Source organism: Mus caroli, unplaced genomic scaffold (assembly GCF_978045245.1).
Source record: "Mus caroli unplaced genomic scaffold, Mus_caroli_1 scaffold_1, whole genome shotgun sequence".
Classification (NCBI taxonomy): Eukaryota; Metazoa; Chordata; class Mammalia; order Rodentia; family Muridae; genus Mus; species Mus caroli.
The window spans coordinates 190,967,856-190,982,569 of NW_028227256.1; the positions used below are offsets into that span (position 1 = coordinate 190,967,856).

At 45.5% G+C, this 14,714-nt stretch overlaps 1 protein-coding gene across 2 annotated transcripts in view; it reads right to left on the bottom strand.

The window, feature by feature from the left end:
* Positions 1-14,714, bottom strand: part of Traf3ip3 (TRAF3 interacting protein 3) — a 28,082-nt gene that overhangs the window by 4,118 nt on the left and 9,250 nt on the right. For both annotated transcript variants that reach the window (XM_029482610.2, XM_029482609.2), the window contains 7 exons: positions 9,516-9,587; positions 7,211-7,351; positions 6,885-7,022; positions 4,322-4,457; positions 3,759-3,821; positions 1,492-1,548; positions 179-315 (listed from right to left, as the gene is read on the bottom strand). In XM_029482610.2, coding sequence (XP_029338470.1) covers positions 179-315; positions 1,492-1,548; positions 3,759-3,821; positions 4,322-4,457; positions 6,885-7,022; positions 7,211-7,351; positions 9,516-9,587 — 744 coding nt within the window. The remainder of the gene's footprint in view (positions 1-178; positions 316-1,491; positions 1,549-3,758; positions 3,822-4,321; positions 4,458-6,884; positions 7,023-7,210; positions 7,352-9,515; positions 9,588-14,714) is intronic.

Sequence of the window (14,714 nt, forward strand, 5' to 3'; positions counted from 1 at the left end):
GAAAATGAACACTTGTGGTCATCCAGTAACAATTTAAGCTTGGAAATTCCTGCTTTCCATTGCCCCTAGAAGGGTTCTCTGCCCCACTCCCACCCCATATCAATCTCGATGAACCCTCACAATCTGGATGAGCACTAACAGTCTGGATGAGCCTCACACTTTGAGGTCCCCTCCTCACCTCCTTTTCCTTGGCTTGGAGCCGAAATGTCTCCTTTTGTAGTTGGTCTCTGAGCTCCTCCTCTTTCTCCTTTCTTGTGCCCTCAGGCTTCACTTCATCAAGGGAGAGCTTTGGATTCCACACAGGCAGACCCTGATCTAAAAAAGCAGCCAGAGTCTCAGTAACAGCGAGGCCTTTGTCTGTGAGGGCTGATCCTGACGCTTCGTGAGAACCCTTAGCATTTGCAGAGAAGGGAGATGGTGTGTGTGTCTGTGGTTTCCCTGAATGGAGTAGAACATCCTGAATTAAATAACTGGTGTGCTGGCACAGCAGCACATGAAGGCCGTCAATCCCAGCGATTGGGAGGCAGAGATAGGCGGATCTCTGAGATTTCCAGGACAGCCAGAGCTACATAGTGAGACACTGTATGGAAAAATCAAACAAACAAACAAACAAAAGTATTCTGGTGTACCCTGCGGCTTAGACACAGAGCTGCAGTTTGGACTCCTTGAGGCAAGGTTGACTTTTTAAAATTTGTCTTGATTTTCTTTGGATCTGATACTTGTAGTGAATGTTTACAAATTGAAATGGTTTTCATTAGTCATAAAGTATCTAGTTCCTCATGTAGGCTTGCTTAGTGATTCCTCTGTGACCTTTGCACCCTCATTTCCAAGACCTGAAAATGAAAGTCATTCTAGTCTTACCTCTTAATACTTTAAAACTGGGTTTCTGCCACCTTGTGGTCCTAGTCTTGCTGAAAACAGCACTGGACTCAAGTCAAGTTCTGGGCTATTGCTTTAGTTCAGTTGTTCATTTGTCTGATCAGAGCTCTTTATGGTCTTATCCATGCTGTGAGGGCACACTCGTTTCTACATTCTCCTGTATTACACCTAATTGTGGTGAGAATAAAACAACAGGAGGAGCCTCTGGAGCCTCTCTGTGGCTGATGAGTCCTTAGCAAGGTTGGGCCCAGAATGGTTAGGGTTGGAGTGGGAGGACTTTTGTATGCTGTATGGTTGGGTTGAGGAGTTGGATGTGATTGGTAAAGTCAACTGTGTAAAAACTGACATGAAATCCTGAGTTCAAAATCAATTTATTGAAATGTTCAACAGAGACACATGTTTTCAGAGAAAGTAGAACCCCCCACAGTTTATATACCTCCCAGAGCAGGTGGCTGGCTGAAGTGTCCAGGCCAGTGATCGTTTCTCAGTACGTCCCCCTACCTCCCTGACTTCACAGACTCGGGAGTGGATGGGACCCCCAGAAGTCACGTAGTCCTTTCCCCAGCCTTAGGCAAAGAAAGAGCAACATTTAGTGGGAGGAAATTTGCTGACCTTTCTTTAAGAGCTTCTCCTGTTCTTGAAGTTGTAAGGATTGATTCTGAAGCAGACCTGTTGGGAGACAAAAGGAACTTGTCTGTGCTAGCAGACTTACTGTCAAGACTCACTTCAGACATTGGCTTGGGACCTCGGTTGTAAAGGATTAGTTACCATCTGTTAGGAACTGAATAGTGTTCCTTAAAGTTTTTGTATTGAAGTTATAAGCCCTGTAACGTGAACTTCCTTGAGATGGAGTCTTTAAAAAGGTAATTGATTGAACATAAGGTCATTAAGATGAGACTTCATACAGATAACTGATGTTCTTAGAAAGGGGCTATTTCCACCCATACATGCTCCAGGGAAAGTGATATAAAGACACTTGAGGGAAGCTTGGAGGGGCCCTTACAGCAGAAGGCTACCTCTCTGGGCAGCTTGACTTTGGTCTGCAGCCTCCAGAACTGTGGAACAGCTCTGTCCCCCCCCCTCCAAGTCACCTAATCTGGTACTTCCTTACAAATAAGCCATCCTTATGTCAGCTTCTGAACATGTTCCCAGGTGACATTCTACCAAACAATGACTAATTTTACCTTTAACCAGCTTCTTTTTTCTCTATAGTAGTTATTGTGACTTCATGTACACTGATTTTTTTTTTTTCATGGAACTCCTACCCCTGGACTTGCTTAGAACGGAAGTTTCTTAAGAAACTATTACTTTTTTTTTCAAGATTTATTTATTTATCTTATGTATATGAGTACACTGTAGCTGTATAGATAGATGGTTGTGAGCCTTCATGTAATTGTTGGGAATTGAATTTTTAGGACCTGTGCTTGCTTCAGTTGGCCCTGCTCACTCCAGTCGACTCTGCTCACTCAGTCCCTATTTGCTCTGGCCCAAAGATTTATTTATTATTATAAATAGGTACAGTAGCTGTCTTCAGACGCATCAGAGGGCATCAGATCTCATTACGGGTGGTAGTGAGCCACCATGTGGTTGCTGGGATTTGAACTCAGGACCTTTGGAAGAGCAGTCAGTGTTCTTACCCGCTGAGCCATCTCTCCAGTTCCGAAACTATTACTTTTGCTTGTTGGTATACTTCAGTGTATATGTCCAGGATGCCTGATTCCTATGTAGGGGATTGATGGATACTTATTTTCTGAACCTTTCTAGTGAGAAAAATCTAAGTGACTTGTTCACGTATGTTCCATAGAATGTATAAGAAAAGAACTATCTTAGCCTAATACTTCTTGAAAGTGGGCAGTTCTGGGGCCTGGAACAATGTGTGAGTAAGAGTTCTTGCTGGGGCTGGAGAGATGGCTCAGCAGTTAAGAGCACTGACTGCTCTTCCAGAGGTCCTGAGTTCAAATCCCAGCAACCACATGGTGGCTTACAACCATCTGTAATGAGATCTGATGCCCTCTTCTGGTATGTCTGAAGACAGCTGCAGTGTACTTACATTAAAAAAAAAAAAAAATCTTAAAAAAAAAAAAAAAAAGAGTTCTTGCTGTGTATGCACGAGGACCTGACTTTAGGTTGTTAGTGTCCATGTAAAAATCTGGGCGTGGCTGCCTTTTCCTGTTACCCTAATGCTATTAGTTCTGGGGACAGAGAAGGGAAGATGGCTGGGGCTTGTTGGCTAGCCAGCCTACCTGGAAAACAGTGACACACCCTTTCTTAAGGGACTAAGGTGAATCAGAAAATGGCCTAGTCGGCTATCAGTGGAAAGAGAGGCCCATTGGTCGTGCAAACTTTATGTGCCTCAGTACAGGGGAACGACAGGGCCAAGAAGTGGGAGTGGGTGGGTGGGGGAGTGGGTGGGGGAGCATGTGGGGGACTTTTGGGATAGCATTGGAAATGTAAATGAAATAAATACCCAATAAAAAAAAAGAAAAAAAAGGGACTAAGGCAGACAATAACAGGGAAGATACTCAACATCCTCCAGCTCCCTTGACTCTCTCTGCATATTGCATGGGCGTACACACACACACACACCAACACACATGCAAACACATACACACACACACCAACACACACACACACACACAAATAGAAAGGAAACACAAGAACAGACGCTAATGTATATAACATGGGAAAGAAACCATATAACTTGTGGAGAGTTGTGCAGATGATCCCTCACCCCCACCCCCTTGCAGGAAGTGTGCTCGAGAATGCTCAGAAACAGGACACACTGAAGCCTCGACGGCTCAGCCCTCCTTCGAAGGTCTTCTGTGGTCAGGAGCAACAGAAACCACCTGTGCAGGTTGAACCCTGAAAAGGAAACTTACTCTGTAGCTGTTGAACTTTGCTCACCAGGGCCTGTTTCTCCTCCTCTGACTTCTTTAGTTGATCTGAAAGTGAAAGAATACAAACAGAAATAGGAGAGGGTGGAAATGAGAGGTAAGTCCTGTCGTCTGTGACCTGGGAGTGTCAGGTGTCTTTCAGATCTGAAGGGAGAGGCCAGCATTCACACAGGAACATCACAATATTGTGTACACACACTAGTGGGTCTTTCAGCCCACAGAGGCACATCTAGGAGGCCTTCATCCTGCCCGTGTTTGTACTACCCTTTCCCTTTCAAATTAGGAATATGGCCTTTGCATGTGACTAATATGGGAGCAGCTGTGGTGTGGCCCACAGGGACAAGCTGGAGGAGAGAGCATGCAGAGTCCTCAGATGAAGGACAACTAATGTTCATTTTGATTGACATTTCTCTGCCTTTCCCTCAAGGAGAAATGAAATCATAGGACCAAGCACAAATGAGGAGCAAAGCTTCTCCCCATAGCCTCCTCCCTCTGAGCCCATTCAGTTGTGGTTCTAATGGCCCTGTGACCTCAAAGAAGAGGAGTACCTTGTAGGTCCTGGGTCTCAGAGCTCTGCTGCTCTCGGTCTCCCTGCAGGCTCTCAAGTTTGGTCTGCAGCAACTGGTGCTCATTTTCTAAAAGTTGCAGGGCCTGGCTCATCTGTGAGTCTCTGCTGTCTGCTCCCTGCAAAGAGGAGGGGGAGGAGCCACAGAGCAGCAGGTCAGTGTGGCTGGCGACAGAGCAGAGACAGGTACCATGGAACAGGACACAGTAGGATTACTGAGATGGGGTGTCAGGAAATGGAAGCTCTCCCCTTCCCTTTGTTCTGCCCTATCCTGCATGTTTATGGCAGTGCCTCTGACTTGATATTTACGGGGTTATGTATGTCTCAATGCCTTGACAGATCTCCACATCAAGCCAGAATTTTCTAGATGTTTTACTTTCTTTTTACTTTGGCATGACCAGTTGTTGAGGGAGAGGGGCAGTTAAGGCTATTCTCACAAAGAATTAAGGTTTAAAAACCTCAAAACACTTACCTAAGAATTGCCTTATGCATGATGAGAAGAGAGAGCAGAGGTTAAGATGTGGATGCTGTGTGTAGCCAGTAAAAATTGTGCCTCTAAATGTCTCACACCCTCTTTCATCAATTATATTTTTTTTCCTGATTCATGTTTGGGGAAAATGTAAAGATTCACTCTTGGGGCAGATCTTCAAAGTTTCAAACTAAGTATGTGAAATCTATGTGTTAACTGGAGATTTTGGGGAGGCTCACCTGGGGTGCCATATGTGACTAGGGAAATCGGGTCTCCTCTCTGAGTTCTTAGATTTGTTAAGAACACATCAAGGAAACTTCTCTTTGAAACAGATGGAGACCACTACAGAAAACCACTATCAATCAAAATGCATACCTGTGGATTCTGGTCTCAATGAATACAGCTATAAAATAACTCCATACTTGAGGCTCAGGGAACATTGCAAAAGAGGGGGCAGAAAGATTGTAAGATCAGGGAGTTTTCTGTGAGATTGTGCCTCCTAGTAATGTCAGAAGCAACACCCATAAAGTCTCACCAACATGGCTGCCCAAATGTGAAGGGAAAAGGAGGCCACCAATGGGTGTGCCAAACTAGATGGGGGAGAGCCCATGAGGCCTCAATCCTACACAGAGAACTATAGGTAATGAAAACATCCATACAAGTAACATATGGACTCAACAGGTTATATTCAGGGATATATATGCATGCACACATATGCATTCAATAATAATTGACGAAAAAGAGGCTGTGAACGTGAAGGAGAGCTAGGAGGGAGATAGGGAGGGCTTGGAGGGAGAGAGAAGAAGGGAGAAATGTAATTAGAATCTTGAGAATAAAAATATCTAAGAAAGATGGTTAACATTAAAAATATTAAGAGCAGATTCTGAAGAAGACTCAAAACAAAACAAAACAAAAAACCAAAACAGCCAAAAACAGTAATAATGACAACAGAGGCAGAATGGGAATTCTGTGAATGTCAGCAGCTGCCTGGAGGATAAAGGTGGAAAAGAGGGAAAGAAAGTCATGCCTTTTGAGTTAGGGATGGGGATTTGGCGGTTTGGCAAAGGGGATGCGGAGAGGGTAACATCAGAGAAGAGTGAGAAAGCCAGGAGTGTTGTGGAAGCACACCTAGGCTTCGGCAAGGGTTAGGAAGAAAGAAGACGTGAAAAAGAAAAGTTACATTTTTCTGAGAAATTCAGAGGAATGGTCAGGCTTGACCAAGTAGCGTGGCCATGGCTCTGTGAGTGACCACACCAGGCGCAGGCTTTCTAGGAAGGGGAAGTACATGATCTCACTAAAAGAATAATTACTTTTCCTTCTTTGGCAGGCTTAAGGTGAATCTGCCTTCCTGAGGGGTGGTTCATTAGCCAGAAGATTGACTGGCCCAAGTGGATTAATTCCTATGTTTTGGGGAGCGTGGAATGTCAGGCCTCCATGTAATTGCTAACCCGAGTGAAGTGCTCATATGTACCAGACTATGCCACACATGTTGTGTGGGTAGTCACATTTAATCCATGCAACAAAAGACCCTAAATTAATTCATTATAAATAAATCAATTAATCTAAATTAATTAATTAATCTAAATTAATTAGATTTTCTAAGGTGGCAGATTGAAAGTGTAGGAACTTTTGAGCATGCCAAGAAATTACTGAAATTTATTAAGAAACACACCAGCAGGATATGTTAGTACCTGTAAATAAACCAGTAACATTTATTATGTACAAAACAATGGGCAGTTATGCACTGAGTGCCCTGTTGGGGTGGTGTTTGAATAGTGTGCAATTGGTAGGCCAATCAACCCAATGAATGCCCCAACTCAGGCATTTGTATTTGGTTAATGTCATTCCAGTGGGTACTTAGTTCATTTGCATGGACAGTGTAGGCATTCCCTCTAAGTACGCACTTATGATTCAGAGCAAAACAGTGAGTCTGGTACTAAGTGGGCAGTGGATGAAGACTTGAAAGCTGCTTGTTACATGTATCCAACCTTTGAGGCCCAACCTTGGAAACCCCTTTCTCAGCAGACCCCTCTCCCCCCTTCTGCCTCCCTTCCTCTCCCACTGCTGGGCCTGGTACCTGTAGTTTGGACTGAAGCACATGCAGTTGGCTCTCCAGCTCTCTGTGCTGGTCCCCTAGGGTCCTCCAGTCCTCCTTCAGAGCCTCGTACTGACTCTTCCACTCCTGACACTTCTGCTCTGCCAAAGCCAGGGACAGCTGAGAGAGACCAGAGGAGAGAAGGTTCCCAAGGAGCAGAAGCTTAGAGAAAGGGAACACATTGAACTCCTGAAGTTTAATATGCAGGATGAATTTGAGGAGCAGGCTCCCTGCAAGTGGTGGTTAGCCCTCTTGCTCTGGGGACTGCTCCCAGGACCCCAGCCCCTGGAACTGCACAGCATCTCCACCTGTGCCCTCTGTAGTTGCTGCTCTGCACACATTTTCTCCTCCAGCACTTTCTGCAGTGACGCCTTAGCCTTCTGCTCATAGCTGCTTCTCTGGTCTTCCATCTCCAGCAGCACCTTTTTCATTCCCCAGGGGGAGTGTTTCTGTAAATCAGAACAAGCCAACAAATACTTGTTGAACTTCCCACTCCAGGGATCTACACATGAGCACACTGTAGGTCCTCATACCCAGGGAACAGCTGAGCAGGGGAGTCTCCCAGGCTGTCTGAGAAGTGCCTGCCATTGGTAGAGCCCTTCTACCTCAGCCTCCCTCTCTTCTGTGCTCCAGATGTAGAGAACACACCAGTTCTGCTGAATCTCACTAATTCCTCTATCCCCAGCTCTCGTGGCATTTTTGCTTAGCATTGGCATATTTGCATTTATGAGAATGGGGCCCATGATTTTGGAATTTCCAATAATTACCCCCTTCATCTAGTGCTCTGTTCTGTGGATGAATCTTCCTCACTCCACTGGAAACAATTTCCAAACGGGACACACTGCTGTTTTAAAGGAAAAGTCCAGGGGATCTGAGGACTTGGTGTTCTAAAAGAGTGCATTTGCATTAGATGTTTCCCCTGCTTAAGGACCAAGGAAAATTCCCCCAAATCAGATAAAATAGATTTGCAGATCCAGTAAAGTATTGACGGCCCTTGTTACCTCCTCTTTTTGCCTTGTGATTTTGGGGAAGGCAGGCAGCTTTTATGGTCAGTTCTAGACCCATCTGGGTAAGTCCAGACAAGGAAGGTTAAGGAGAGGATCATTAGCAATCATTTTGTCTCACCTTGGGATTGTCTGGAATTTTATTTTTGTATGTGTAAGGGTACTCTGCTTTTTGGAATTTTCATTAAAAGTCAAACTCAAGAGAGACTGGTTGAAGCCAAACATGGTGACGTCCTAGTTACTAGATTTAATAGTAATAATCACAGGTTAGCTTCATTTCCAATAGAAAAATTAATAGACTATGTTGGCATAGTTGCTTCTATCTGTGACTCTAGCACTAAGGAGGCTGGTGGGAGGGTCACACGTTCAAGGTCAGCCTAATAACTATACCTTTCTCAACAACAAATGAATTAAAGATTTGCATTCTGGCTTACATGCTTGTCACTTAAAAGTTTGATGGGCATATTTTAGCTAAGAGCCTAACAAAGCAGCTCACATTGAAAACAAGCAAACATGTAGACCTGGAAACCTATAGACCAGTGAGTGGTTTTCAGCTTCCTCATGCCGCAACCCTTTAATACAGCTCCTTATGTTGTGGTGAGCCCAGCCATAAAATGTCTTTCACTGTTACTTCATAACTGTAATTTTGGTACAGCTATGATAATTGTAATGTAAATAGTTTTGGAGATAGAAGTTTGCAAGAGGGGTCATGACCCACAGGTTAAGAATTGCTGCTATAGACAATGTAAACTATTCTCAGCTGCATAGGAAACTACTGACCCCTCTGGTGCCACATGAAAGAAGCCCAACCATTCCCTTCCTACTTATGTTTCCTTCAATATTTCTTACACGCACGTGTGTGTGTGTGTGTGTGTGTGTGTGTGTGTGTGTGTACTTGCCACATACACAGAGTGTGTGTAGAGGTCAGAGGACAACTTGTGAGGGAGATGCAGATCTTTCCTATCATATGGATCCCAGGAGACTGAACTCAGGTCTTTAGGCTTGGTGGCAAGCACCTACTAAGCCTTCTTGCTGGCCCCTGTTTTCCCATCTCTCCACCTGTCAGAGGAACTGATTTTCTTTTATTGTAACATGGGGATAGGCCAAATCAAGAGATACTGGAGTTGAACACTAACATCACTCTCTTTAGACTATTGAGTTTTTGCTTTCTCAGGGTTTCTGCTAAAGAAAACAAAAACAAACAAACAAACAAACAAACAAAAACCCTTCTTCCTGAGATGAAAACTATTTTTGTGATTTTCTGTTAGACGCTCTTCATCTGTCCTCAGATTGGGGTCTGTGGAGACTGACTGTGTGGTGTGAACCTTTACCAACGGCTTCTCCCTATATTTCCCTAGGATCCAGCAACATGTTTAGTGTTGGAATTCCTTCCCAGGGTACAAAAGCATGCATGGTAGGACAAAGAAGGGCAGTTGGAGGTGGTTACATGGCCAATTAAAGACAGCATGACATAGACAAGCACAGTGAGGTAAGAGTTAGTGTGCTAATCTCCATTTGGTAGCATTTCTAGAAGGCGGGGCTAAGATCCAAACATTTCAACTTTATTGAAATTAATGTGCTGGAAATTAGTGTTCTCCAGGATGCTTACCTGCAGGCAGGTGTAGAGCTGGTTTTCTAGGGATCTTAGTTTGCCCTTCAGCTTGTCTTCATTAAGCTGTCCCTAAAATAAACAGGATTAGTTAGTAAGCTAAGGAAAAACCAACCAACCAACCAACTAACCACAAAGAGGCTTGCTACATCTCTCCAGCCCTGTCCCACAGCCAAATCTTGGTGCTGTGGGCTGAACCCCTCTAGGTGCAGAGGTGGCTAAGGCACTCTGAGGGGAAGTTGGTCTTCTCTCTGTAGGCCCAGGGTGATCCTGATTGACCCCAAATTCTCTTTGTATCTTGAGTTTCTCTAACAAATGGCACAGACAGCAAAGAAGGCCATAGAGAGGGAGGTTTCTAAACTGCCCCCCCACCTCCAGCTTTCCTTGCCTTCTCTCATCCTGGACCTTTGTCTGTAGAGCACAGGTATGAAGCTAAAAGAGGTCTTTGCTCCTGGGGAGAATCTGATTTGTTCCAGCTCCTTGTTAGGGGTTGAAGTATGTTTGTTCACCCTTCAGGTTTGTATGCTGCAGTGAGCTACAGTATTCTATGTAGAACGGGAGCATATTTGGAGCTTGTGATGGTTTGAATATGCTTGGCCCAGGGAGTGGCACTATTAGGAGGTACGAACTTGTTGGAGTAGGTTTGTCACTGTGGTCATGAGCTTAAGACCCTCATCCTAAGACCCTCATTGTCTCGAAGCCAGTATTATGCTAGCAGCCTTCAGTTGAATATGTAGAATTCTCAGAGCCTCCTGCACCATGTCTGCCTGCATGCTGCTATGTTCCCACCTTGATGATAATGGACTGAACCTCTGAACCTGTAAGCCAGCTCCAATTAAATGTTGTCCTTATAAGAGTTTCCTTGGTCATGGTGACTGTTCACAGCAGTAAAACCCTAACTAAGACAGAGGCTGCACCTTCAATGAAGTTAAATGCAGTCAAATGAATTTAGTCTGTCTGATAGTGTTTTTCTAAAACAAGACCAGAACACAAGGGTAAACTGAGGGAAGACCACAGAAGACAAAATAGGTGTTGGCAGCCCATTCAGCAGGAGGGGAGACTGGTACTGGTGATACCTTGATTTCAGGCCCCAGGACAGTGGGCAGAGGTCTCTGTCATGGCAGTCCTTGCATTTCACACCCTTCATATCCACTGAGAGTTCCTAGAGCCCCTCAGAATGTTCAACTCTCTTGTATATAAATATGTACATTTATCTAAGGCATATGTATATCTTCCTGTATGCTTAAAGTCGTCCCTGACTCTCACACACAGTACACTGGAAATACCATGGAAATGTCAGCTATAATGTATGGTCTTGGCACTAATTACAAGAAAGACAAGAAAAACAGGATTTTTTCCCCCCTTTCAGTTATACTTGATCCAGTGTTGGTTGAATCTGAGGCTTTGGAACCTGTGGCTGTAGAGGAATGACTACTGGTGTGTGTGTTCCTCCCTGTCTGGCAGGACTCCTGAGAAATTCTTTGAAAACTGAGAAATGGACCTACAGATACAAAACAGAGTAGGTTTTGGCACGGGGAGGGGTAAGAGGGCTTCTTGGAAAGTCACAGAGCAATTCAGAAGCTGGGTCAACCTAATGGTCTGTCCCTGCCCTGTCCCATGAGACCCAGGTCCTGAGGTGCCTCATGGCACTTTAAGGTAGGTGTCCCTTGATCTAGGACCAAGCAGAGAAAGATGAGCAGAGGTGCAGTTCTGGTTTCTAGTCTTGTAGCATTTCAGCTATAAGATCCTTGTACCTGCATACATTGGAGCGTTTCACCTACTTTGCTGATCTTTGTACCTGTGTACATCCCCCTTGCCAGCCTTGAGTTTTACCCAGGGGACATCCGTCTGGAGTAGTGGGTGTGTCAGTAATGAGAGTATGTTTTTTAGAGATAGAGCTGTGAGCAGTTAGTCTGCAGTGGTTTTCATATTCCTTCTCTGACTTGTCTACCCAAGTTCTGTGGGACTCTTGGAGACCTTTCTCCAGGCCTGGATGTTGTGGCTCCTGGTGTCAAACTGACTTCCAGCCCTCATGGCTAAAAAGACTAAGGTGGAAGAGGGTGTCTGGGATGAGGTGGGCCTCCCTTTCTGAGAGTCGGGGTGCCTGGGGAAGACAGGAAGTGGCATCGCACAGCTCCCATTTTGATCTTATTTGTTTAATTCTTCTAACTGTAGGGACCAGGGGGAGCCCCCACCCTTTCTGCTTCCTGTGTTACTCAGCTGGGCCTTGCAAAAGCAAAAATCTTTGCCAAAAACAATTTTCTAAAGTGCCTCCTACTATTAATGTTTTTCTCAGCCGCATGTGGGAAAGAGCAGAGAGAAAGGGATTTGGCATTCACAATAACCACAGGGCTTGGGACCAATGAGAGAGAAGGACAAAGGCTTCCACTGTTCAGGCGCAGGGGTAAGTGGTAGAACAGCTGCATTCCCCAGAGGGGCCTGTTCACTGTCAGTCTGGCGGCACCACACTAAACTGGCCCCACCCCGCCCTGCTCTGTGTTGGTCTTCCCACTAACTGCATGCACTTTTCTTTGCCCAAAATCTACAGTGCAGAAGCCAGCCAAACCCACCAAGTTTAAAGACCAAGATCGTCTCCTTATAGCGTGGAAGGAACATAAGCCCCAGACAGAGTCCTTGGAATGTCCTCTGGGCACCTTCCTATTCTGTAGTATCATGTTCAATTCAGTGTTTTCCTCTTCCAAGTGTTTATGTATTTCAGCCAACCCCCAGATTATTTTTCCATTTATGTTGCAATGCAAGACAATTTACAGTATCCCCTTTCAAGTAGGAATAGGGGCTGCCACCCAAGTCTAGGGCATGAACAAAATCTCTTGTACATAGAGCTCTGCTTCCCAGACTCCCTAAGGCAAGCAGGAAAGTCCCAGCCACGTTCACGTTGCTGCAAGTGGAGCACAGGGTTTCCTGCCCCCACCCCCTGACTCTACCCATGCTGACGACTGTGTTAGAGTATCTGAGAAGCTCTAAGGCTACAGACCTTACCCCAGGAGCCTGGAGCATCTTGGAAAGGAGAGGAAGGCAGTGAGGAGGCCACACACACACACACACACACACACACACAGAGTATTGATCCAAGGCTTTAGATCCTGCTACTGTTTGATCCCCCTGCCTCAGCTCTGTTTCCAAAAACGCCATACCTTCACCACAGAAGCCCCTTCCCATGGCTGCTCATCTCTCCCCTAACAGCTTGCATACTGGGTGAAGCCTGTTCCCTCTGTGTTGTCATCTCAGGATCTCAGTTATGCTTTGCAGAACTTAAAGCCCCAGTGCTCCACTCCTGCTTCCTCTGCAGGCAGAGCTACTTTTGTTCCAGTGGCCAGACCCAGCTCTGGGTTCTCAGCAGTTCCTAGGGATGTCTTCAGGGGCACCAACCCTGGGGTTCTCCTGTAGATCTTACCATGAACATCCTTGCATGAGAAGCTGCAGATTCATACGTGGACCCGAATGGAAAGGACAAAGTAGACACTGCGCTTAAGCCCTAGTCCCAGTTCTGACCTCATTCATTCAGCTACTTTCCTAACATCACCAAATGAGGCCACGGTCCAATGGCTTACTGAAGTTGTCTCAGGAGGGGTGGAATTGGAAGTGTTTTGTTTTGGGAGAAGTAAGGGTTCTCAAATGAACAGTTATGGATGACTTCTTAAATACAGGAAGCTAGAAGCTTGGGGTGGGAGAAACAAGAGAAGTATGTGTGTGTGTGATGTGTGAGACCTGGGAAAGGTGGGAAGATGGGAGTGAGGAACCAAGCTGGAGCCTGGGGAAGAGCCTGGGATAAAATAACACCCTCCTCCAACTTTATGGTAGAAATGGTTTAAAAAGGAACACAGGGCCTTAATATATAGACCAGGCTGGCCTGGAGTTTGAAATCCTCCAGTCTCAGATTCCTGATATCTACATGAATAGCTCTTACAGTATCTGCCTCATTCCCACTAAGCACAGTTGGCCTGGGCTTTCTAGAATTCTCCAGGGCCCCACCCCTCACTCAGCTGGGCCTTTGATTAGAGAAGCTGTGAACACAGATCAGATCATTCCTTTCCGTTCCGTTCTGTAGTGAACAAGCTGCTCCAAACAGGCAGGTTTCTCAACCTGGGTGTGGTATGCAGTTTCATGGTTTTGCCGTTCCAAAACAAAATGTCCGCTGTGACACTCATGCACACACACATACAAATATGTATTTATGTGTGTTTGTGTGTCTTTTCATTAAATCTGAAACAAACCTTAGCCAAAAAGGTTCAAGTCTCCTGTTCTGAAACTGTGAGAGAGGTCTTTGTGTGGTGCTGTTCAGACAGGATCCCTTCTTGTCCATGGCTTTGGGCTATACCCAGTGCTCTGCACACCTTGGCCTGGAAACAGTCTAATTCCCTAAGTGCTTTTCTGCTTTTCCTCCACATCAAGCTGCTTCTGAAATGGTGAGCTCCGGCTCATCCTGTAAGGCCCAGCTGAGAAGGTCTCTGCAAACAGCCTGCCTTACTCTACCTCAGGCAGAGCCACTCTCTTTTTCTGTGTCAGGCTGCACATACGTTTGCAGCCATGTCTCACTGGCATTATCTGCTGTGACTCTTCCTTGCTGGACTATGAGTCTTTCAAAGCAAGGGCTCCATTTCTTTTTGTTCCTGAAGCCCTGGCATAGAGTTGAAAGTCACTCAGTATCTGCTGAAGGGGTGCGTGAGATGAGCTCAATTTAGCTCTGTACCGGAAACCACCTCACATGCCCAGCTGCCCAGCTCAGGTTCCTGCCCTGCTAGTGGAAATGACTTGGCAAGCAGGGGCCTGACCAAAGGGATTCCTGAATCCAGGTCCAGTGACTAGCTTGCAAAGTGGGAGTGGTGGTCTTCTGTGTCACTGCAAACTTCCTGGAGTGTTTCGTAACTTCCTGTTTCACTTCTTTAAGCATAAACCTTCCTACCAATGAGGCGCATTGGGGGCATGGGAGACTGGCGTTCTGCCTCAACACTCCTGCTGCCTTAGGCTTTGGTGGCACCAACCTGCTTATCGTCTGTTGGACACATGAGCTCCTAGAGACTCTTTCAAGGGATCTGCAAGGCCTCTCCCTTTCCAGCATGTGTCTCCATGACACTGAATTCTTTCAAACACTTTAACTAAAAGAGTGAATCACAAGAGCTTGAATTCAGAAGCGAATAGAGTTTAGCTGTCTTTTGTTCAGCTAGATATTGTAAATGT